At 40.2% G+C, this 25,758-nt stretch overlaps 2 protein-coding genes across 11 annotated transcripts in view; one reads left to right on the top strand and one right to left on the bottom strand.

Moving 5' to 3' along the window:
* Nucleotides 1-275: 275 nt before the first annotated feature.
* ZBTB1 (zinc finger and BTB domain containing 1) lies at nt 276-24,111 on the bottom strand. 3 transcript variants are annotated; one of them, XR_009738774.1, is made up of 3 exons: nt 23,863-23,951; nt 3,467-9,489; nt 276-494 (listed from the first exon to the last, which is right to left on the bottom strand). XR_009738774.1 is itself a non-coding variant. In XM_061429107.1 (3 exons), exons 2-3 carry the CDS (start codon nt 9,469-9,471, stop codon nt 458-460), a joined length of 1,935 nt encoding a protein of 644 aa, XP_061285091.1. In that variant the 5' UTR covers nt 9,472-9,489; nt 23,863-24,111; the 3' UTR covers nt 276-457. The 3 variants fall into 3 exon arrangements, 2 of the variants coding, with proteins under 2 accessions (XP_061285091.1, XP_061285090.1); XM_061429107.1 differs by having other exon boundaries at nt 7,574-9,489; nt 23,863-24,111; XM_061429106.1 differs by lacking the exon at nt 276-494 and adding an exon at nt 11,667-11,735 and having other exon boundaries at nt 6,250-9,489; nt 23,863-23,950.
* A 244-nt stretch (nt 24,112-24,355) lies between these two features.
* ZBTB25 (zinc finger and BTB domain containing 25) overlaps nt 24,356-25,758 on the top strand; it is a 34,489-nt gene continuing 33,086 nt past the window's right edge. For 3 of the 8 annotated variants that reach the window (XR_009738775.1, XM_061429124.1, XM_061429125.1), the window contains exon 1: nt 24,680-25,163. Coding sequence is in view for 7 of the 8 variants with exons in the window: in XM_061429124.1 (XP_061285108.1) it covers nt 24,946-25,163 (218 nt within the window). In the remaining variant the exon portion in view is untranslated. Of the gene's footprint in view, nt 24,466-24,679; nt 25,164-25,758 lie in introns of those variants that run through there. The other 5 variants (XM_061429126.1, XM_061429127.1, XM_061429129.1 and 2 more) reach the window with 3 other exon arrangements.

Here is a 25,758-nt window from a genome sequence, read left to right as displayed (position 1 = left end):
TAATTTTTGAAACTAACTACATTTCATGATATATAAACTGTAATGTATTTTAAGTTTAGAATTATATGTGTTTACACAGATAGGTGATTATCTTACTTTATAATGTATTTCTAGTAGCCTAACAAGCCCTTTTATTTTAGGAGGGGCTCTTGAAGATAATTAGCATATAAAGTTTCATTTCAGTGTAGCTTTAATCACTGATATTGTTGTTTTCTTTAGCAGATTTTTTACAAATAATAGGAGAGTCACTGTGAATCGATTTTGTCACAACAAAGTGATTCCAAAGAGATCTTTACTGAGTTTTCTTGGATCCTTGCAACAGGAACTTTTGGGGTTGATGAGGTTTGTCAGAAGACAGAAAAGATGGTGTCACTTCAGATCTGATATTCCTGGGTCTGGACTTAAAGATTATCTGTTGATGATTGATTCTTCCCCATGTCCTCTCCAAATTCAGATCTCACTTCTCCAGAGGTTTAGAAGGCCCTATTTGACCACTGCCACACAGAAAAAGACAAAACTCAAGAAAAATAATATTGCAAGTTGACTGCTCTACAAGATACAACATAAATCTTAGGTCAGAATTTCATGACTTTTGGCACCAGGCCAGCACACTGTTAATTGAACAAAAAATGAGAACAAAAGCACAGATCCTAAAACTTAGATTTAACTTCTTCCCAAATGTAATTCACTATACCCTTTAAATATAAGGTATTCTTTTCACCAATATAATTTTTCAGCTATTGGGGCAACTTTTTCTTACAAGGGCTAACAAAGAATGGGTAGGACTCATAAATATGAAACAAAGAGGAGGATAGTCAGGTAAAGTAGGGAGGAAGGGAGCAGTTAAAAAGTACTTTCCTTCAAATAAAATAATTTTACAATGTACTTGTTAATAGCAAATCTCTGAATTAAACATACATCTAACAAGTTCATGTTCTTTTTATGAGTGCCTTCAGCCATCAGACTAACATTGTTCTCTTCAAATATTGTTTTACACTCTGCAAATGAAGTACACCCACACACAAAAAGGAGTGTTCCTTCAAATTCCTATATTCATAGCACTCCTAACCTGCCCCAATGATTCTGGGTAGAATTTTATTTTTTGCAGCAATGATTTGCCCTAATGTTGTAATAAAAGAAATTTTTTATTTTTTCCACATCAAGGAACACATAAGCATTTGAAAGAAACAATGACTTTCATAATCGAGATGTTTATATTTCTGTCATCTAAAAATGAGCTCTGCTGATTCTGCTATAAGGAATTGGTTTAAGTAGAATAAAAACAACATAGTAACTTTCTAAATAAAGCTTAACTGGGATTCATGAGATGTCTACCCATTCTTTTCTCAAATAGGTAAGTACAAAGTTATTCAAATGTTCCCACATAAAATTACTACTATTCCTGACTCATGAAGTCATGTTTTTTTACATTTTTGTCATCCTTCAGTCCTAGAGTTTCCTGTGATTTTTTACTTATTACAGTGGTGATTAGTACATTGATACATTTAATTTACAGGCAAGTACTGATTTATAATCTTCATACAGTCTTTTTCTTGCCAGCAAGTAAGATGATTAAAAAAAATTATAAATGGCTTCCTGCCCACTAGTAATCTGTGGTGGAATTTGATAGAAAAGATGAACAATTTTGTCACTAATAATGGATTAGTGACAAAAACCTTAGTGATTTGGTTCTCCTAAATATAGTAAGGGAGCAACTTAAATGAATTTAACTTCTTAATGCTAAGTCAACTAAGTATATGCATATGTGTTATTAAACTAGTTTAAAATTAGCATGAATTTATAAGCTGCTATTGTCATTTAGTTTATATTTACCAATATTTAGAGACACAAACATTCTAAATCCTTGCACTTTAGCCTCTTGCCAGCATATAAATTTATAAGTAGCTAAATTTCACTTGGTCTAGACTCAACCCATATGTTGGAGCTTTCCTGGTGGCTCAGTAGTAAAGAATCCTCCTGCCAATGCAAGAGACACTGCCTCAATCCCTGGTTCAGGAAGATCCCCTGGAGAAGGAAATGGCAACCCACTCCAGTATTCTTGCCTGGGAAATCCCATGGACAGAGGAGCCGGGAGGGCTACAGTCCATGGGGTCACAAAAGTCATGATTTAGGGACTAAACAGCAACAACCCTTGTTACCAAGGAATAAGTCCTTGAGTTTGATAGAAGGCAATGAAAGTGGGCCACCTAAAAGATTATATATTTTGTATGGAATCTTCACCATCTTCTAGTCTCACCTTTTAAAAAAAATAACATTTGGCAGATGGTAGATCATTAAAGTAGTAGGCTTTGTTAAGTAACAGTAAAACCTATTGTATAGGTTTTAGAAATCAGGCAATAGATGCATGAAATTAAAATCCAATTAGATGGGGAGGGATGTTGTTTCACTTAAACCAGTTGACTATTCCATTTCTTAAAAGTTTGCTGCTAGGTTAGGGTGGATATACAATTGTTTCCTGAAATTATCTTTCATTTCTTTCACAAGTAAGATTGTAAGCTTACACTAGAAATACATAAATACTTTTGGTAAATTGAATTACAGATGGCTAGAATAACTTGTTTTTAGACAGACTTAGATTGCTCTGTAAACTTTAATCCTTACAGAATGATAATTAGGGATTTTGTTTTGTTTTTTAGCCAAAAAATGAAGAATTTCTTATCCATATCACCTGCTAAGGCAAAAGAGGAAAACATTCTAGGGTCCTGATTTGAGGGGGGCACAATGGAGGTTTTCAAATGATTTATCACATAACCAATAAAAGGAAATGGTGACTGGTCAGAGAGGTTAAAACATAACAATCATAACAGAGGCAAAACATCACAGAGGTAGAAATATAAAGGAAAATTAAAACAAGAGTATTTAATATTCATTTCTAAAACATCATTCTGAATGATCTACTCAAAAATGTTTTGCTTCTGACTGATATATTTTCACATTATTCAATATGTTCATTTAGGTACCACTATTACCAGCTATCTTACCAGGCACAGTAGATGACAGATGATGAACAAGGAGCACAGAATCTCCTAGGAGCTCTGTCATACGTGTTACCTGAACTGAAAAGGCTTTTCTTTGTACTTCATGGTAAAGTATGTTGCTTAATGGTTAAGTACAGGAATGTAGGAATCAAATAGGCCTAGTTTCAAATTTCAGTGCTAGTATTTAGCTTCTGTATGCTCTTAGGAAAAAGACTCAGTCTCACTGAACCTCAGTCCCCCATCTGGAAAATTATTGATAGAATACTTACTTCATAAGGCCATGACGATTCATTAAAATTACATCTGTATCAAGTGTTTAGCAGAGTACAAAGAGTGTTAATGAAATGGATGATGGGATTACTGAGAGCCCTGGGATGGGTAGTTCATAGACTTCCAAATCTGGGCCACAAATTCTAACACCAAATCTAACTTTACTTGCTTCAGTTCCCTGGCATTCATTCTATCACCTTGTTTACTGCACCTCAGGTATCAGGAGATGGGAGACATTCCACAAAGGTATGTTCCCACAGAGCCTTTTGGTATCCTGGGATCTTAGGCATTGTCAAAGCCTTCAGAGCACTTCTATCACTGAGAAGCATATGTCACAAAGGAGGTGGGGGTGGTGACAAATGATGAGCTAATCAAAGTAGATTAATGGCAAAAAAAAAAAAAAAGTGTAACTCAAAACCCATTTAGAATTAAATACACCAAACTACTTTATTCTCAACTATGTATGCATATACATATTCAGGTTTTTCTCTTCTGGTTGGTACTAATTTAGTGTTTTGTTAACAAGTTTTATGTTTAACTTAAACTGTTACACTGGGTCTTTAGGGAATTTTCCACAGATCTATTAAATACAGAAGTTCTTTAGTGATATATAGGAACATGTATTGTTTAACCAGAGAATGTTACAAACCACCACCAGCTTCTCTTCCCACTTTCTATAAACGTTGGAATATTATCTCACGTTTATGCATATCCTTGGCATGTTCATAACAGCTGTTTCATTAGGCATTCTGTAGCTCTAATGGAATTAATCATTATTTTAGCCTATCAAATTCTATTTTTACTCACTACACTTTTTTTTTTTTACCTCAATGTTTCTACCTGGCTCCTATTTTTGTTCTTAACCACAATACTTGTGATTTTTACTTGGTCTATAATATTTCCTTTTAATTGGTGCTGGCTGCTCTAGAAAACTATCCTTATTTTAATTCTTTAATTTTTGTATCTTGCCCTTGGAGTGCTTCTTTTTGTTTATACTCAAACTTTAAACATTAGCCATCTTACTCATGTAAGTCATTTCTCTGAATATTACTTTAAAAATACAGGATTAAGACAAATTTCTGAGTCATAATCCACTAATCTCTGAGATTCTTAGTCCTGTTTACTAAAAATTATCAACATCTGAGCTGTGCTGGAATTGGTGGCAAGATTTTTTGCTGGAGAACAAAAGGCCCTTTAAGAAAGACCATATTTGTTAAGAAATAACAAGATTCCATATATACCTATCTAGATTTCCCCTTCATTTTCACATTTGGAGCCTAATCACGTAAATTACAAAGACAGTAGGAGGAGGCAACATCCACAACCTCGATTCACTGTCTTCATAGCACTGGAGGGTAAGAAGCGGTATTAAGTAGGCATGACTCTGTAGCTCCACTCCGGGAGAGGGAAGTGAGAGCAAACTGGGCTAGAGAGGTGTCGGATAGTTTTCACTCCCCCTAGTTTTAAAAGGAGGCATGTAGTCATTAAATGAACTCTTAATGAGGAACATTGTACATATACTCAAAGCAGCTTATACTGCTGTAGCTAGTTGCAAAACAAAAGGCATGTGTCCTGTGTAACACACGGGGAAAACACATTCTGTGGTGTGGCTTTGTGAAACTATAAACATCTCAGTTACGTAAAATTATGTTTAATGTTTATATATATGTTTATATATTCGCTTGCTAATTGGCTGTTAGTACATTTCTAAAACTAAACCCCTTTCCCAATGGGTGTAGAAATCATTTTTTACAGAGTGGTAGTATTTAGATAGGCTTCCATTCTTTAAAGGCTTCCCAGGTGGCTCAGTGGTAAAGAATTCACCTGCCAATGCAAGAGACATGGGTTCAATCCCTGGGTCAGGAAGATCCCCTGGAAAAGGAAATGGCAACCCACCCTGGTGTTCTTGCCTGGAAAATCCCATGGACATAGGAACCTGGCTGGCTACAGTCCGTGGGGTTGCAAAAGGAGTCGAACACAACCTAGGGACTAAACAACAAACTTGTTCTTTAATGGTGGGAAAGCCATTGCAATACAGGCTTTGAAGAGGGTCATGGAAAAAAGTGGTTCCAAAGAAAGTGATGTCTGCTGCTGCTGCTGCTAAGTCGCTACTAAGATGTTATATACTTTGGAAATATGGTTTGAGATCTATTCTCTGATGGTCTCTGGATTTGTTACAGAACTTTTATCAGGTTTTCTTCAGTAATGTATGTACATTTTTCATTTTAAGTTGCATTTCAGATTTAATAATTTGATAAACTACTGTATCCACGAACTAAGATGAATCATTTTTCTTGCTTTTTCTGCTATACAGCTTTTTAAAAAAAATCCTGATTTCTCATTTGTCTTTTTGTGTATTTCCCCCATCTCTACTTCCCATTATTTTGCTCTAATACTGTATGGCTTCTGTAGTATTTCAATTCTTACTTAACACCTCTCACCATGTCCCCACAAATCTTTGAGCACACACTGTGGTCTTCTTCTCTTTCAACTAAATCTATGCTAGTCAATATGTCTCTCAGTTCTCTTGGCAAACTTGTTCTTTTATGCAAATTGTATATAAAAATATGACTTGCATATCTTTAAAATGTGATATAAACAAAAAACAATACTGTTAAATTACTGTTCGTAATCACAAAATTATACTTTTAAATATAGGAGTTATTTAAAATCCCTTTCATTATGAGAAGGGTATTACTATGCAAGTAATTTACATTAAAACACATTCTATCCAACAGATGTGTGGATTTGTGGGCTGGTTTTGCCAGTTTTAATTCACATGTAATTCATGTAGACCTCGTGTCAGCAACAACTAACAGTAATACTACTTTATCTAAAAAATGATATTTACATTTATATGTTGTTATTATTTTATAGTCCTCAAATTTTATAGTCCTTTACAGAAAAAAAAGCATGTTGATAAAACTGTAATTTTCCATAACACATTTTCTCCAAATCTTAGTATAAAACACAAGACATGTTTTGCACACTCTACTTTTATAGAACAACCAGATTTGTGATTGATTTCTTTATTTTATTAGATTAATCAATATACATGGCAGCTTTCTCAAATCTCAAAGTTCCAAAAGTATGTCATTTTAAAGGTGAAAAATCATTTTCCTTTAGATGTCATCTTCCTAGAAAGCTATTAAAGTCTATTTATAAACAAAAATAATTGATAAACTAACACATTTTAGAAATCAAAATATTTTAAATTATTTTAAATGAATACAAGATATGCTTTTTTAATTAACTATCATAGTTAAATTTAATATCACAAAACAAAACGACTTGTCCCCACTAATTTGTCAAGTGGAGTAAAGTCATTGGGTTTTTACACTTAATATAAGTTTTAAATGTGATTATTAAATGATAATATTTTATCAATTATAGGAAATATTCATTTATAGGAATTTCCTTAGGTCCATCAATCTTTTTAGGCCAAGTTTGAGCCCATGTCAACCTTCAAGGTTAGATTCAGCACACCTAACCTGCCTACTAAGTTTTCAATTTAAGAATATGAATTTCACTGGTAAGAGGGAAATAAACAGTGGCTAAATCATTGTTCAACTTACAGGAAAAAAAAAAAGCTAAAGTAAATGGGATAGTTTTAAATAACTACTTAAAAAATATATTTTAAAAATTTAAAACAGGAATGGCCAATGATATTGGGTTTAAAATTTCACAAGGTAGCCTTAAAAAACAAAATAAAATAAAAATTGTGACATCATCACCTTATTGATTAAAAAAAAAACAACCTAAGCTTCAATAGTCACTGAAGGGGTGACAACCACTTGTAATCTACATTTAAAAGTAATTTTAATCATAGCTAAAACAAACTAAAAACAAAGAATTCTATTAAGAAATAACAAAAATGATAAACATTTAATAACACCTAAAATGTAGATACTTAAGATCTAAACAAAAATATTAAAGGTAAAAGGGCCTTGAAAATTTTTTTCAACAATTCCATCTTATAAAATCATTTTCTAAATAGCTCATATCCTTTGCTTTGGTGTTTTGTCTCCTATCAGCTAAACATTATACAGTAGAAAATCACTTATGTTCTTTTCAAATGCTTGGCATTATAATGTGATCTCATATCTTTCCTCAAGTTAAATTTTGCTCCACATATTCCACATGTATACAGATGAATATCCATGTGCTGTTCCAACTGTTCATTATTTGGAAATATCTGAAAGCAGACCTGGCATATAGTCTCACCAGCAGATAAATGAGAAATCATATGCCGTACATGGTCATGTTTTCTGAAGTTGCCTTGATCACAAATGGAACAGACATACCTGGCCATGCCTTTGTGCATGTCATTGTGCAGGCGCAATTGACGTTCTCTTAAAAACTGCTTCCCACATGTCTGACAAACAAACTGTTTTTCCTTGGTATGAACAGTATAGTGTTCTCTTAAGTGACACCGCTGATAAAATCCTTTCCCACACAGGTTACAAAAATGCTTTCGTCTGTGATCTCTTTCATTCTCTTCCATGATGGCACTCTTAAACACATCTTGGTCTAGGCAGCTAGACATATGTTCAACCACTAGATTTTCAGTTTCAAATCGCTGGCCACAATTAGGACATCGAAAAGGACAGGCAGAATGTTTAAATAACTGCTTCTTTTGGATACTGTTTATCTGGAAATGATTGTCTCTAAAATCATCCAACATTTCAACAAACATATCCCTTATTTCTGACTGTTCATCAGGATTCTCTTCCATGTCCATCTTCTCCTCGGCATTTCCTAAACCATTCATCGTCAGATCTTGGGGCTCTCCACATCTCTGGGCATGCTCCTGAAGCTGTCTACCCTTCACAAGTATTTGTCCACATTTGCCACATGCGCAGATATTTTCGATGTGTTTGGCTAAGTAATGAGATGACAGGTCCTCCTCAGTTATTGTGAGCCCACACAGCTCACAAGAAGCATTTTCAGTATCCTCTTGTACAGGACTGCTGTTGTTCGGGGGCCTCATATTTTCTAAACCACCTCTTTCATCAGCATTTATTGACATCCGAGGTTTTAGAGTTTTCCTCCCACTTTTTTTAATACTGACATCTTCTTCAACATAGTATCTATAAAATGGCTCTTCAGCTTCATCTTCTAACTCATCATTGTCAGTGGACTCATTACAGTCTTTATCAGTAACTTTAATAATGTTAAAGTCTTTCAGTTCATCTGTAGGAATATCCTCTGGTTCCATCTTAATGATGATTCTTTTCCTCTCAGCGGCTCTGCTCTTTTCTTCACTGGCTAGTTCAGACTCCACTGTGCTACTTTTCCTGCTTCCAGTGGTTGAAGCCGAATCATCAGCAGCCTGGCTTGTGTCTCCTCTGTATTTGTCTGTCTGTGCAGAAAAGGTTTTAGAAGAATCCTTTTCACCAAATTCAGCTTTGATATTACTATCTTTTCCATCTCGAATATCCACTAACCTATGATAGGATCTTGTGTTTTGGTATGAATGTCTGTTAGTACAGGTTAGCACATGCTCATCTAGTAATTTTTCACAGCTAAAGCCAAATCCACAACTATCACAGGTGAAACTCCGTCCAAAGCGTCGTGATACACGTTCTTTTGGAGTAGATAATTTGGACACAGAACTCTTTTTACATACATCAAATAATGGCTCAGGAAAATTACCTAATTGCAACGACTCTTCATCAGGCTCTCTATTATGTGGTGTATTCACTGTTGAACTTGGCTCTGCACACCACCTATTAGCTTCACTGCCATTTCTAGCCACAGTGTCTTCATACATTCTCACCCCAAATATCATTTTGCTGTTCTGTTTGCTAGAAGCAGAAGATGAACATTTTGAACTAGAACAATCTGCATCCTGTATGTCTTCTAAGCAGTCAGGGACATTGTACAGCTGCAGGTAGTTCATTGCCACTTTAAACTGTTCAAAACTGGAAGGAGCTGTCATAATTTTTCCTAAATACATGAACTGCAAAATGAGATCAAAACACTCAGCACTAATTTTCATGTTGCTGAGATTCAGTTGTGCAGTACTATGCTGATGGTTCATGAAAAACATTCTAAAATAGGAGCTACAAGCAGCTAGAACAGCTTTGTGTGCTTGAAAGTAAATGTCATCAATCGCAATACAACAGTCACAGAGAAAACCCCATTCCCTTTGGTTGTTTAGCTGCTGAAGGACGTAGCTGCTGTGGCTGGGCTTTGCCATCTTCTATTAATTAGAGACCTATGTAAAACAAAAACATTAAAATCAGACAAGAAATCAGAAAAGCACTTGAAAAAAAAGAGCTGTCCATTCTAACGTAGTAAAACTCAATTAATAGATACCTGAATCACTTTTAAAACTTAAAGGTGAAGATACCCAGCCATTTATTCAAGCTTCTCATTTTTATTTTAAGAAATACAAGCAAAGGTATCAAAAGCAAAACCCATCATTTTGGTTTCATTACAACTCTAGGAGGAAACATGCAATTTCAAACTAAATTTGAAAGGAAAAAAGACACTAGTTTTAAAGTACTTGAAGAATACAGTGAAAGCAAGTAAAATAGCAATTTGAATTGAAAGTAATTGCCAAATATTAAAAAAAAAAAAACTTCAGGTGATTGATATAAAGGAATTATTGCTCATCCTTAAGTGTGATGCAGGTATTTTGGTTGTGTTAAAAGCATCCTATCTTTTACATACACATACTGCTGTGTTTACTGATGAAATGATACATCTAAGATATGCTTGAGAATAATCCAGTGGGGTGGGTATAGGCTATAAATGATACAAGATTGGTCCTGTGGTGATAACTATCAAAGCTAGGAGGTAGACATAATTCTATTTTTGTATGTTTGAAAGTTTCCTTAGAAAAATTCTACTCACTAAAGCTTATTAGACTACATGCAAATGGTACCAAGCAAATAGGTTTGGTCAATGCCTGTCTCTTAATTTATTAGAGAAGGAGTAATTCTGTATAAAGAAACAGGGGACCTATTTGGGAAGGAGGTATCTGTCCTTAGATTGTAAATTTTTCTTCATTTTTCACTCATTAAAAAAAAGGTATACAAAAGGAACACATGCTTATTGAAAAAAATTAAAACATAAAAGTACATAAAATAAAAACACACCTTAGGTCACATACCTCTTTCCAGAGATAACCTCTCCAATTATTTATTTTCAAATTTGTTTATATGTATACCTACAGAGTCAACAGCTATTGAGTATCCACTACATGCCAGACAAATAGTTTTGCTTTGGTTTTTTTTAACTTTTTTTTTTAACCTAAATGATACTGTACTGTACATATCTTTCTGCAACTAGTTTTCTTCACTTATCATCATATAAATATTTTTAATGTACAGAGCTGATGCTGAATAAAGACAGGAGCCCTGTAAGTCCAATTATATTACAAAGCTAAAATAAGATCCAATGTTAGCCCTGATTTTTAACCTGTATAAATAAAATTTCAGTATCTATCTTCTACTTGAAAATAAGTTCCTATGCAATTTGACTGAACATAAAAAGAACAACTGAACAAGCTGTTCACAGAAATAAAACATTCATGTCTCCACACCTTTTAATCTCTGCAGTGATAATTAGAAATTATCTAAATTTACTTACTTCTACTTGCTTTTTATCTTTTTGTCACAAATCACATGTGGGTCACATACCCCTTCCCCCTACTGCCTAAAGATCACCCTGCTTGTTTTCTTCCTGCCTGAAATCAGAGTTACACAGTAGGGACATGCCCCTGGTGAAATGAAGATGGCTTATGAAACCTACTGCCATCTTTAAATTGAAATGTCTGGACCTTTTCTGTAAGCCAGATCAAGTAGTATTACAAGTAGGTATAGTATTCCAACCTTGTGTAACTTAGATATCTGTATCAGAATTGAGTCATGTTCAGTATGTAGCTATATACAAAATGCAATGTATGCTCAGGTATTTATCAGTGTGTTATTTATAACTCGAAATGCCCGATAATAAGGGAGTTGTAAGTAAACCAAGGTAAATCCACTTCCAAAAATTCACTGTCATGTGGCCTTTATGACAATTATATTCATGAATGAAGGCTATAAAAAAATGAGAAAAGTTTTCAGGATGCAAAGTCAAGTAAATAACCACAGACTATGAAGTTATATAAAAATTACAATAACATAAAACAACAACAAATCCTTATTTAAAGAGTTAAAACACACACACACAAATATTGACCCCCTCCAAGCCCATTTTATGTAGGATGAGATTTCTAGGTCTATAGACATTTTACAGCAAGGGTCCCCAACCTCCAGGATCTAATGCCTAATGATCTGAGGTGGTAGAGCTGATGAAGTACATAATAATAAAGTGCATAATAAATGTAATGCACTTGACTCATCCCAAAACTACCCCCCTGACCCCAGACCTTGGAAAACTTGCCTTCCACGAAACCGGTCCCTGGTGCCAAAAAGATTGGGGACACCACTGTTCTACAGGATTCAGAGAGACCTTTAATGAATAAAGAGGTAGAAGGATAGATATTATCTCACATTTTCTTCTAATAATAAGAGTTGTTAAAAAATGAAACAAAGTCATTTAGAGGATAATGACTGTCCCATCTAGAAGCAGGGAAGAAATTCTGTTGGGGACAGTACAGTGAAAAGGCTTTGGGTCAGACAGGCCTGAGTTCCAACTTAGCTTTGCCACCTTAGATGACTTGGTTGTCCTCACTGACCCCAAGTGTCCTGAACTGTCAAAGTGGGGATAATTACACCTCAAAAATCGTATCAAACATGAGGCTTCACAGGAGCCATGTGTGAAATGTTCAGTACTTGGCACGTGATAACTAATGGAAGGAATAGTGGCAGCTGTGATGGTAGTGTCGCTTCCTTAAGCACAGGAGCGAAGTCTGACTAGACAGTCTTAAAATTTCCTTCTAAATAAGAGCCCATCCGTATGAAAGCCAGCAGTTTATCTGTTAAAACTTTCAGGTTTAAATGTCTTATGCTTGAAATAATGACATTAAGAGCTTAAAAGTTCCAAAGACCTTTCTAATCTAAAGGAAAAGCAGTTTTACGGTCAGCAACCAAAATGAATGCAGCCACATAGACCAATATGATAGGCACATCTGTAGCTACAGTTATAATTCACTTAAATTAGTGAACATACATTCTGTGTTAAACAAAATACTAAAACGAGAATCGACAGCATTTTAACATACATTAACTCAAAAATCTGTTGAGTATTTTGGTGTACCAGGCACTGTATAAAGTACTGAGAATCGGCAACAACATAGGTATCCTATAATCTCAAGGATACATCACTGAGGGCAACTTATTGCTCTAGATGAGTTACTTCACTCAACACATACTCACATACTATGCATGAAGGCAATGTGCTGTGATGGACAGAACAAGGGCTCAGGGTCCAACAGACCTGAGTATGAATCCCACCACCACCACGTCTCTGTATTTCCATCTTCCCCTCATACAGCTGCAAGCTGAACAAGTACCTTTTTGTCAAAAATTAATGCTAATACTACAGCTCTTAGGCTGATATAAAACTGTTGTTTCTACAACATTACAACCAAGTTCTGAGTCAAGCTGATTTTAGGGAGAGTAACCTTTACTAGCAACCATTCACACATTAGCATGAACAACTCTCTTCTTGTTACATCTCATTCAGAAAAGCTTTAAGGCAGCTTAATAACACCAAAACAAAAACAAACAGAAAGGCAGGAGGTGGAATCATGGGTGAAGGATCTAAATTCCTGTGAGACTTTTAGCTTATGTCTTGAGAATAATTTTTGCATTAAAATCTTTATTTTCACTCACTTTTATTAAACAATAGTTTCACTTGGAGACTGGGGAGCGGGGGGGTAGGAAAAAAAAAAAAGTTTCACTCAAATTCCAAAAGAAGTTTGCTCTTTTTTTATATCCTTAATAATGCTACCCCCAAAAAACATAGTGAACTTTGTTACAGTAAAGCTTGTTACCTGTTTTTAATAAATGTTTAGATTTCAATTCTTGTTTTTATAATGACATTCTGTGATTGCTTTTGTTTGTATATTACTACTAGCTGCATCACTGGTAGAGCAAGTTTGTACAGCCACAAGTCAAAGGGCTAGGGCTGAGAGCAGAAACTTCAAAGTTGATCCAAAGCTGAGGGTTCTCCCAAGGCTAGAAGGAAACCCAGTGTGGATGTAGTTCTCTAGAGGAATAAGGAGTTAGGTGATGCACTGGATTTTTAAAATTTTAGTTTGAAAAAGTTTAACCAGCTTTCTCAAATTCAAAACCAGCTACCAAGCCCATTAAGAATATTCAGTAATTTAGATATTCAGAGGCTTTTAGAGCTTAGAGATCTAATCTGGTCAAACAGGCTTATTTCACACAAGGACAATGATGTAGTGCTGTTAAAACAATGTATTAAGGAGGGTTAACTGTGGTAAAGTAGGAACTGGGATTCCTGACCATCCAGATGGTACTAACCACTAAACAGTGATTACTACATACTCCTTGCAGTGTGCCCTTCTGCAAAGAACAGTCAGCAAGGATTGGGCATGAGTCCTTAACATGAGATTTATTAAGATCCTTGCACAAAATACTACCCAATCTGAACTCCCATCTGTAATGTGGTTGTGTCTGTATATGTGCATCTAGTCTTATTCAGTAGATGTGTTCCCTAAATTATACTTTAAGCTATTTCAGAAAATTTCTCACTGACATAGTAAGGTTTCAGAAATACTTTTCCTTCATTGCTAAATCTCTTAAATGGAAAAAAACAGTTTTGCTTGATGTTTCTATTGCCCTGCTGCTGCTGCTAAGTTGCTTCAGTTGTGTCCGACTCTGTGCAACCCCATAGATGGCAGCCCACCAGGCTCCCCGTCCCGGGGATTCTCCAGGCAAGAACACTGGAGTGGGTTGCCATTTCCTTCTCCAATGCGTGAAAGTGAAGTCGCTCAGTTGTGTCCGACTCTTCTCGGCCCCATGGAATGCAGCCTACCAGGCTCCTCCGCCCATGTGATTTTCCAGGCAAGAGTACTGGAGTGGGTTGCCATTGCCTTCTCCGATAAGGCCAATCAGTCAGTTCAGTTCAGTTCAGTCGCTCAGTCGTGTCCGACCCTTTGCGACCCCATGAATTGCAGCAAGCCAGGCCTCCCTGTCCATCACCAACTCCCAGAGTTCACTGAGACTCACGTCCATCGAGTCGGTGATGCCATCCACCCATCTCATTCTCTGTTGTCCCCTTCTTCTCCTGCCCCCAATCCCTCCCAGCATCAGAGTCTTTTCCAGAGTCAACTCTTCGAATGAGGTGGCCAAAGTATTGGAGTTTCAGCTTCAGCATCAGTCCTTCCAAAGAACACCCAGGACTGATCTCCTTTAGAATGGACTGGTTGGATCTCCTTGCAGTCCAAGGGACGCTCAAGAGTCTTCTCCAACACCACAGTTCAAAAGCATCAATTCTTCAGTGCTTAGCTTTCTTCACAGTCCAACTCTCACATCCATCCACCCTCTAATCTGTGTCAATGACTTGCATTACTAAGAACACTCTTCTGAGAACCATTTACACAGCTCAGGGCTTCCCAGGTGGCTCAGTGGTAAAGAATCTTCCTGCCAATGCAGGAGAGGTGAGTTCAATCCCTGGGCTGGGAAGATCCCTGGAAAAGGAAATGACTACCTACTCTAGTCTTCTTGTCTGGAAAAATCCCATGGACAGAGAAGCCTGGGGGGCTACAGTCCACAGGGTCACAAAGAGTCAGACATGACTGAGCACACACATGCAGTTGAGTTTATAGTTCAGCATCCCAATCTCTGAACTAACAATTACCTCTGTGTCTCAAAGGTAATTGTTAAGTACATACATTCATTTCCTCATATCTATTTCTATGTCTTATATGATAAATGTATGTATATGGATTTGACTTGAGGGCTATAGACTAGATTCTTAAGAAGCCTGAAATGTAGTGAAAGGATTCTCTTTGCTTATAAACCAGAATATCAGAATGTATTAAACACCCACCATGTTCCTAACACAGCATAAAGCACTGAGGTGGGCGGTGGAGAAGGATGGTATACAGTAGAGCTAATTACATACGAGGGATTACATTTTATTTTTTTATTTTGCTGAGCGGTGAAGCTTGTGGGATCTTAGTTCCTCAACCACAGACTGAACCCGTGGCCCTGGCAGTGAATGTGCGAGTCCTAATCACTTGACCACCAGGGAATTCCCTGAGGGATTACATTGTAAACCAAGAAACAATTTGAGAAAAATTAAATACTAAATTATATTCAATAAAGCTCAGTAAGAGTTTAGAAAGAGAAAAGCATGAATTGTACTAGAACAGTGGCCTTTAGGAAGGATTTGACTAAAGTCTCCACAAGTGAGGATAAGAAAGAAAAGTAGAAAGCAAGGGGAAAGACATTTCAGATATCTGCACTGGTGTGTATGTAAACAATTGGGGAGAGGTACACATCAGCAAAAATAAAAGCTTGAAAATGTAATGGGAGGGAAGATAAATTTGTTTCACTGACCTTACTATCAAGCAGGTGTGTGTGTGTGTGTGTGTGTGTGTGTGTGTGTGTGTGTAACATATATCTGCTTAAACTGGAGCCTGGTATGTCAACAGTAAGATATATAGTATTATATATAAAACATGTATATGTGCATGTAAATATGTATATCATTTTATCATTTAATCCTCATAACAATCCTACAAAGTATGTTCTAAGACCCATTTCCAGATAAGAAAACAGAACACAATGTTCTATAACTTTCCTAAGGCCACAGAGTACTTGGTGAGATTAGAACACAAGCAATATGACTTTTCAGCTTGAGATCATAGCCTTAATGACTTTGCCGCCTATAAAAATAAGGTCACCTTGGCAAAGTTCTTCCTAGAATACCATTTTCCAGGGTATACAGTGTTCCAATCTCTAAATTTAACCTCAGTAAAATTCTTTAGGTTTTCTCCTTGAGATTTCTAGGAAGAACTGGTTATACAGGTTTGTTTCCTAAAGAGAACACGTTTTAATTCAAGGTGCTGAAATTGGACAGTCATCATCAAGTTTAGAAAATTTTATTCACTTTTTAGAATAGGCATCCTGACTGATTATTAGACTGCAAATTCAGTACTTAGTACAGGAAGTTCTGAAATTTTACTGGGTTATGCTCCAAAACTTTAAGTTATTTGGAACTTAAAACATATTCCCATTGAAACAAAGCTATAAATGGTGGCTCCATTCTGTCCTCACACCATAAAGTCTTTAAAAACCCCAATGAGGCTGTGTATTAATTTGTCCTAACTGTGCTGTGCTGTGCAGTGCATGCCGTGCTAAGTCAATTCAGTCGTGATTCACTCTCTGTGACCCTATGGACTGTAGTCCACCAGGCTCCTCTGTCCACTCGATTCTCCAGGCAAGACCACTGGAGTGGGTTGCTGTGCCCAGCTCCAACGGATCTTCCCCACCCAGGGATCGAACCTGTGTCTCTTAAGTCTCCTGCATTAGTAGGCAGGTTCTTTACCACTAGCGCCAACTGTTCTGTAGTAGTATTAATACTTGCACCTTTAGCACTAACAGAGAGACTATACAGCAATGCCTACTACACTCAGCTCTCCAAGACCGGGACAAGACTTAATGGACTTTGTGTTCCCTGTGCCTAGCACGATTCCCATGGAGTTGGCACTTAATGCATGCTTGTTAAATGAACATATTAAATAAGACCCCAGGGAGCAGACATTGATAGATTTGAATACCAGCTCTACCACTTACCCAACTACAAATTTTCTTCACCTCTCTGAGCCTGCTTTCTCAACTGTAGAATAGAGATAACCATACTCCTCATGTAACTCTTATATAAACCAGAGATGAAAACTGTCTTTCTAATCCAAGAGCAACAGAATTTTTCTTAAACATTAATGTCATCATTGTGAACAAAATTCACAGAATTTTACCAAGTGATCAAGTTCAACCTGCTGCTTTATAGATGAGAAAACAAACAGGCCCTGAGAAATTAAGTCATACTCAAAGTCCTATCTAATTTTTTAGATGACAGGACAGGACCTTGGTCTCTTTCATTCTGGTCTGGGGCTCCTCCTCCAATTCCAACAGCTGCCCCACATACAGCAACACCTGGCTGGCTACTAGCTCCTCTGCACCAGTTTTGTTTTTCTGAAAAATAGGAACTGTTCAAATTTGCAAGGGTTGTTCACACCTACACAAAACAGCCTGAGGCTGTTATACTTTTGGAGAGTGTAGTTTGTGGGGTGGTTAGTATTCTTCTGTCTCCTTACTTGTCCAGGCCAACTGCTGTCACTTCTAAAAGGTCTGCTGATCTCCTGTAGCCTACTACTTCTGTTATGGGTTATGAAATTCAACAAAAACTCATTGAAACTGAGTCTACATAAATAATTTAATTTTCTGTGAGGACCTAGGGAAGTGTTTTATGAGTATGATAAGGTTTTAATTCATGCACTTTGTTTAACCTATCTTAATTTTTGATAGGCAACAAACTGCCTTACTCTTTGCTGAGGTTGTCAACCAAATAACTTCTGAATAACTGAGGTTATATGAGGTTACTGAAGTCAAGGTGCTAGGTCTAGGAAATGAATTTATTCACACAGAATGCAAAGGAAACATAGTGACTCCTGAAATATTCTCTCTCTCCAGGAGAAAAGCATTTAATTCAGTCTTCATTTTGATCTGTTCATCCTGAGGAGGCAACATGGCATCTACTGACCACCAGAGGGCACTGGGTGAACAGCAGGCTTGTCTCAGTAAAAGGCAGCTTCACCAGGAAGTCCCTTTTTGCACGTGGCATTCATATTCTTAGGGTTCATTTTGTGGAACCCTATTCTTCAACATACTCACTCTGTGACTTTGTCTGGGACCCACCTAAAATTGCTCTTCCCCCACCTCCATCATGCACTAACTAACCACCCAGGATACTTGTGAGTCACCTAGGACTTCTGCCTCACAGTTAACTAAGTCTTGCCAATTTTCTCACTAAATATTTCTCAAATTTGCCCCTCTATCCCATCCTTACTTTTCCTGTCCTTTGAGGCATCTATCTTTACTTCTAAATTATTACAATAGGCTCCTTAACTGGTCCCTCATATCTATCCTTCACCCTCAGATGATTCATAAAGAACAAAAATCAGACCCTGTCATTCTGCTTCTGAGTCCTTTCACATACCCTCAGATTGAAATGCAAACTCCTTAAGGAAAGCATACAAAAGCCCTTCCGGTCCACCCATCTAGTCTCCTCTGTGGTTACTGCTTCAAACTTCAGACAAGCAGCATCAAACTGCTTGCCACCTCCCCCATCCTCCAACTCCATATACTTCATGTATTTCTTATCTCCATTTTGATTCATGCTAACTGGTTTTTAGCTGTTTTCAGCTAACTGTCTGAACCCACCACGTATCTTTTAAGAATCAATCACCTTCTCCAGAAAGTATTCTGTAAGACCTCCCTCTCCCACTGATTTAGGTTTTGATATTACTGTGTATTATCTCCTTATTTTGCACTGACTATGCTATTTTTTAAATCATCAGAACAGCAACATAAAGCAGATGTTAATGCACAGACTAACCAGACTGCCTGGATTCAAATTCTGGCTCTGTCACTTAGTAGATGTATGAACTCAAGCAGGTTACATCTAAACTGTGCCTCAATTCTCTCATCTGAGAATGGGGATGATAATCCTCCCTAGGGCTTCCCTGGTGGCTCTGGTAGTAAAGAATTTGCCAGCAATGCAGGAGACCTGGGTTCGATCCCTAGGTCGGGAAGATCCCCTGGAGAAGGGAATGACAACTCACTCCAGTATTCTTGGCTGGAGAATTCCATGGACAAAGGAGCAAGGAGGGCCACAGTCCATGGGGTTACAAAGAACTGGACACAGCTGAGCAACTAACACACAATCTTCCCTAGGGTTTAGGGTTACTATAAGGAGGTGTGTCAGGGAGCAACTGCTAAATAAGAATCAATTGCCACAATTATCCATATGTTGCCACAATTATCCATATGTTGGTCTCCCAACTAGACTTTGAGCAACTTGAAGGCCAGGACTTTGGCTTGTTCAATTCTCTGCAGCATGGTGTGTACCCAGTAAATGTTGCTGAATGAAAACTGGTCAGGCAGCTCTAAGATGATGGGAGGGACTATCCAGCTTCCTTCTTTCTGAAGAAGGCAAGTCCACATACATTTTTTAATTGTATTGTTTTCAATTGTGTAGCTCCAAGTGTTAAATTTTTAATTCTAACCAAAATCCTGAAAACTTCACACACCTTGAAACCAATAAAAAGAGTATCATAAAAAGTATGTTCAGGGGCTTCCCTGGTGGCTCAGTAGTAAAGAATCCGCCTGCCAGTGCAGGAGACTGGTTCAAACCCTGATCTGGGAAGATCCCACGTGCTGCAGAGCAACTATGACCACGTGCCACAACTATTGAGACTGTGCTCTAGAGCCCAGGAGCTGTAACTACTGAGCGCACGTGTCCTAGAGCCTGTGCTCCAGAACACGAGCAACCAGCCCAATGAGGAGCCCGTGCACCACTACCAGATAGGAGCCCCTGCTTGCCACAACTAGAAAAGAGCCTGTGCAGCAGTGAAGACCCAACACAGCCAAAAATAAATAAATCATTATAAACAACAACAAAAAGCACCTGGCCTCCAGAATGTTGAAAAAATTAAAGTAAAAAAAAAAAAAAAGTTATGTTCATTCTAAGAAGCTTAACTCCATTTTTAAGTCTTAAGTCTATTTAATATTTCCCCTCATCTCAAACTAACTGACACAGCAAACGCCTTTGTGCTTTCATACAAATAACGTATCATTCAAACTGGGATGCTCTATCACCACACTCAATGGCAGGGATTATTATGATGTGGTTCCCCTGCTTCACTGTAGGCTCCCTGAGATCAGGGCACTATCTTAGTCATCTCTGTGTCCCAAGCCTCTAACAGTTGCCTGACATTTAGTTGGTATTTGATCAGTTTTTGAATGAATAAGTGTTGAAGAAGGCAAGTTTTATTTTGCTTATGAACTTTTTGCATTATTTCAATTATGGCTACTTTTATATAATAGTCAAAAATTAATGTGATTTCCCATACAACTGATTTTTACAACAATGCTGAGGTAGGTATTTTTACTATCCTCATTTTGTGAAATGAAGAAACAGGTTCAGTGGTTGATACTTAAGTGCTCATTTTATAAGATGGGACTCAAACTCTGACTCTTGATTCAGAGCCCTAAGTTTCAGTGTTTGCAGCCAGAAAACACTCTTTCTGGCAATGACTATTAACTGAAGTGTCCCTTTGGACATTCTAAGCCTCCCAGAGTCACCCCATTCTTATAAAGCCCCATACTGCAGGCAGAATGCCCTACTCTCCCCATTTCCTCTTCCATCTGCTGACTCCCACCGCCCATCAAAGGAAGCCCTCCTCTAATACAAAAGATTTAAAGTGAGGATGGAGCTCTTCAATTATCTCTAAAAATGATCATATCTCAAACAGACAACAGAAAATCTGGTTGGAGATTTAATTCTTTTAATTTTCCAATTTTATTTTGAAAGTGATTTTAAATTCAAATCACAGAAAAACAACAAAAAAACTCATGTCCTCGACACTATCAACCAATGTTGTTATTTAACTTATTTCAGCAATTTGTTTTCAGAATATCAGCTACTTCACAGTTTACTCTTCTTGAAAATACCAGGCTAAGAAATGAGTGATTCTGTACTCTTAAGACTTCTTATATGTGCCACAATATGAGTATACTTAGAAATCTAACTTAAATATGTACTGTCTCCTTCTAGGCCACATCTGAAACCCACAGTCATTAATCTTCTTCTTTTCTCTAGTTTCCTTTCCTTGATGTTTGCCATGTTACCTCTGGATACAGATCCAGAGGGACCTCTCACCCTGTATCAGCACAGTGATATCCTGGCAGTGGTCTTAATGATAAGTATAACTATTCCTCCCCAACTATAAATTATGAAACTCTTTACAAATGTGAGGGTTTGGTTTTGCTTTAATGAGTTTGGCCAGTATAAATCAACCCATCAAAGGCTTGACACCAACATTAACATTAAAGTGTGAGAACTAGCCTGCCAAGCTACAGTAAGTACTTCATAAGGACAAACCTAAAATAGCAGCCCTGTTATATTTAAACTCTCATGTCTGTTACTTAATCATAGAATTTTAAATCACTCTAATGCAAAACTTTCCCTTTTTCTCTACCTCGCCAATTCTCACCAACCAGAATAGTGAACAGACAGCATGAGTTCATGAGTCCATGAATCATCATGGCTGTCCCTAGCCAGGGTGAGGTGCACACAGCAGCACAGTATGACCAAATGTTGCCCTCTCCCATTTTAAACAAGGAATTGACTGTTAACAGTGATTATCTCTAAGGAGTGGGAGTCAAACTTACTTTCATTTTTGTTTTTTATGTACTTTGGTATAGGTTGAATTTTTATAAAGAAAATGAATTTTATATTAAAAAACATTTCTATTCTGAGGAAAAAAAAAAAGACATGAATCCCTTTTAATTTGGTTCCCATAAGAGTATTAGAATAATTTCAATTTTTACGGTAAGAGATAACAGCACAAGAAAGTGTCAGGAGACAAGATCCTACAGGGACCAAAGTGACCTCTCAAGCAAATTTTTGTTTTCAAATGTATCTCAATTTTTTTGGGCAGAAAGAAAGACAACAGTTTGTAGCTTAAAAATTAAATTTATGGAAAATTTTCTGTATTTTTAATCTCAAATGGTTCTCTCTCCCCTTTGGACCAGAGCTTAATAGCAAAGACTTAGCACTTCTCTTGGATGGAGGAGAGGCCTGAAAGCAGGCACTTCTTTTCTCTTGCATATTAGAATGGTTATTCTGCAAGGCACAAAGAGATACCCTTAAAAAGCTCCATGAACTATATCTTCCCCAGAGCCTGGGAAAAGAGAATGAGGAAACAGTACAAAAATTTAGCTGCATTAAAGTGAAATAAAACACAAGGTCAAGAGCAAGTGTCTGAGACTGCTCTGCCCTGCTAGGGTCCTGGTTAAATATGATTTCTCTTTGACAACGATGCATCAGGGCTCCCCCTTGCCTCCAATTTATGCCATACTGGGGTACGAAGAATAGAAAGGCTTCAGTAAGATTGCTTAACTCGAGCAGTTGTTATTCTATACCATGAAAATCTGGTTGTAATAGAGAAACCTGCTTTTAAAATGAATATAAGATGCTGATTGAGGGTTCTACTTGCAGACTATCATTATTTTATCAATCTCTGGGAAAGTATTTCCCCATCACTACGGTTCAATTTTTTTCTGTTTAAGATAAGAAAGCCCCATCTAGCTTCTTCCAAACCCATTCAGGTATTTCTGAGACTTTATATCTAGCAAGTGACTCAAAAGTTTTGAGGTTCTGATGGCCAGCCATCATTCAAGCTTCATCGTTTTGTATTCCAAATCTCATCATATCCATTTGAAATGACAAAATTTTTCCTAATTTCAAAGAAAAATGTGATTGCTTAGTAGTTATCATGAGAACGGCATCCTTCACCAAATCTGCTCTGGAGTGCCTTGAACTTGAGCTCAAACGACTGATTCTAAGTCTCAAAGAGCCTGGGACCACATCTTGGGATCGAGTGTCAAAGGGGAAATATTTCGTTGTTGGCATAGTTTTCCTGACGTGATACATATTGCATGGGAATACACTTAGGCCAGTAAAGAACCTGCGCGTGCATACCAGTTTGATTTAGAAATATTATTACATACAAACGCCGTACTGTCCCCAGAAAACATCAAGGACTTTCATCAACATCTCCCTGACGCTCCCAGCTTGGAAAATGTCATGTCAGCCTTTCAGATCACGCAGATGCGCTGCTTAGGTACGAAGGGAGACGGGGTGAGTGGCTGAGCTCAGACCCAAACCTACATATTTTAGTGTTAACTGCTCCCGATCTACATCCAACATATTTACCGAACACTAACAGAACTCTAGTAAGCGCCCACCACTGGAAAGGAAAGCACTTTCTTCCCAGGAAACGGATCTTTCCACTAAAAATCCCCAAACCCGAGACCTACCACTTTTTACTGAACAAAACAGCGAGTGTGACGGCAAGAGGGGGTGGGAAAAAGCGTGGCAAGAATTTGCACGGCTCTTACGCCTCCTCCCTCGGAGCGCGCCCAAGTCTGCGGCCTCGGGCTCCGGGACACTTCCCCTCCCACCCGCCAAGGAGCCGCGGCTGTAAGTTGAGAGAAGCGGGCTCTGGGCACGTCAATCAACCGGCTCCTCCCGCCTCCCGTCTACACCTCCCCTCCCCTCCCCCCTCAAAAAAAGCAGAGAAAGAAAGGGAAAAGAAGGTAACTAATTTGGGAACTAGTCTCCGTGGGGGCTTCGCCTCCGACCCAGGGAGGCCGCACGTCCCCGACTGGGCGCGCTGGCGCGCTGGCGGGCGGCGGGATCAAGCAGGCGGCCCGGCAGTCACCCGTCACCGGGTCCTCGCCGTGCGCCCGCGGCGCTCCGGCTCCCCGCACGGGTCGGCGCCGCTCGGGTCCCGCACTCCACTGAGCCCGCCACCCGCCGCCCTGCAGCCCGGGCCAAAGTTGCGCAAATAGCCCCATAACTGGCAAATACTCACCGGCCGCAGCAGGAACCGGGGCTGCGGAGATTTTAGGGAGTTTAAGGCAAATCGGCAGCGGGAAAGGCGGGCGGAGGCGAAGGGGCCGAGAGCTGCAGTGGCGGCGGCGCGCGGCGCTCGGGCTGGGCTGCGCGGAGAGGCTCTGGCTCTGCCAGGGACTGCGCTGCAACAAAGGACTTCCGCTGCCGCACAGCCGCGCCTGCTGCACCGCACTGAGCCGGCCCCGCTTACGCGGCGACTCCGGGTCTGCCCACCAGTTCGCTGCGGCGTCCGCCAGCCTTCCCCTCCCTCTCGACCGCCCACCCACTCCGCCGCTGGCTGCTAGGGGCACCCGCGGTCGCCTGTTTGTTGCAACAAGTTTCTGCGTCGGGCTCCGAGGAGGCTGGCGCAACCCGCACCGCGGGGGCCGGCGCGGCGGCGGCCTGACCACCCCTCTCGCCCCTTTCCCAAGGGTAGGCTTGGGACCTCCTCCTCCTCCTGTTTGCACAGCTGGATGGGACTGGGCTCCTCCCGGCTCCCCAAGGGCAGGCTGCTGCTTTCCCACTCCGTCCAGATGTCAGAGCCCGGCCCCAGAGGGCCCAGCAGCTGGGACCCTCCCTCACAGTACGTTTCTAGCGTTTGGGGGGCGCCGGAACCCTCGTCCAGTCCCGTGCGCTACCGGTCGGTTCAGGGTCGCCCATTCCCCGCACCTCCCCCACGCTTGCCTTCCGTGGGCCTGTCCGCCTCTGGCCTTGAGTCACTTCCCCCGCCATGCCCCACCCCGCCCGACCGCCTCCCCTCGTAGGCTCCCGGGGCTTAAGCTTCCCTGGCCCCGCGCCCTCACTCCTCTTCCCGCGAAGACGCGGGTGCACCCTTTCCCGCCCCCATCTCTGAATTGAGGTGGTGCCTGTGTTTTTGCACACCCTGGGGAAAGTCCCCGGGTCACGCGGTTGTGTGTGGGGGAGCCTGTGACGCTCAGGTTGGTCTCCACGCTTCCGCCTACAGAGTCACGACTAGCAACCGTGGTGAAGGCACCCGGAGAGCGGGCCGACCCCCGCCAAGCCAGTTGAGCTGGCGGGCCAGCGGGCGGGACGGCGCGCACGTATGCACGCACGCACGCACACTTCGGCCCCCGCGCCTCTGGTTCCTCAGCTACAAGGGGCGCGGTCACGTGGCGCCCTTCGCCGGGCGGCTGGCGCGGGAAGCCGCGCGAGAGCCGGCCGCGGGGTGCGTGAGCCGCGCCGCCGCGTGACGTACGCGGCGCGGGAGGCGCCCCTCCCGCACGGAGAAGTCGGCCGCCTGCCTGCCGCGGCGGCCTCTGGGTAAGCGACGCGGCCCGGCCCCTGTGGGCTGCCCCGGGCTCAGTCCCTCCCGCCGCGAGCCGCCTGGGGCGGCGGCCTGCAGCTGCGCCGGTCGCGGGACAGATGCAAGTAGCTGGGGAGATGGGTGTTTCTGGTCCGTTTGAGATGTCAATCAGGGCACTGGAGGAAAATGGCAACCGTCAGTGAAAGCTGGGCGGACGATGTCCAGAGCGGCCTTTGCCCACACCACCCGGCCGCCGGGCCCGACGCAGGCCGGGACTGGGCTCCGGGGCGCTTCAAAGGGACGGAGACCTTCCGCCTGGGGGTCCCGGGGCGACTTGGCGCGGGAAGCCCCTACGGGCCTGCGGCATTCCCCAGGCTGCTGCACCCTCGACCCCTCTCGCCAGTGGGCGGGTCTCCAGGTGCCACTTGCGGAATGCTTCAGGCACTGTCCTGCGTCTCCCCTCCACAGCCCCGTTTGTGATTACCCCGTCTCTAGGGCAAGAATTCCCCCTCATCTCCATAATTCTTTTTTCAGATTATTTTAATCTCATTCTAAGTCAGTTTTTCTTTTTAAAGCCTGCTCCATCTATCGCTGACTTCTTCAGCACTATTT

The sequence above is a fragment of the Bos javanicus genome, chromosome 10, assembly GCF_032452875.1.
Source record: "Bos javanicus breed banteng chromosome 10, ARS-OSU_banteng_1.0, whole genome shotgun sequence".
NCBI lineage: Eukaryota > Metazoa > Chordata > Mammalia > Artiodactyla > Bovidae > Bos > Bos javanicus.
Note: the sequence above shows the minus strand (reverse complement) of the source record. Positions and strands in the feature narration are given on the sequence as shown.

Coding starts and splice junctions, on each gene's coding strand:
- ZBTB1 (XM_061429106.1), bottom strand. CDS start 9,471: ATGGCAAAGCCCAGCCACAGCAGCTACGTCCTTCAGCAGCTAAACAAC.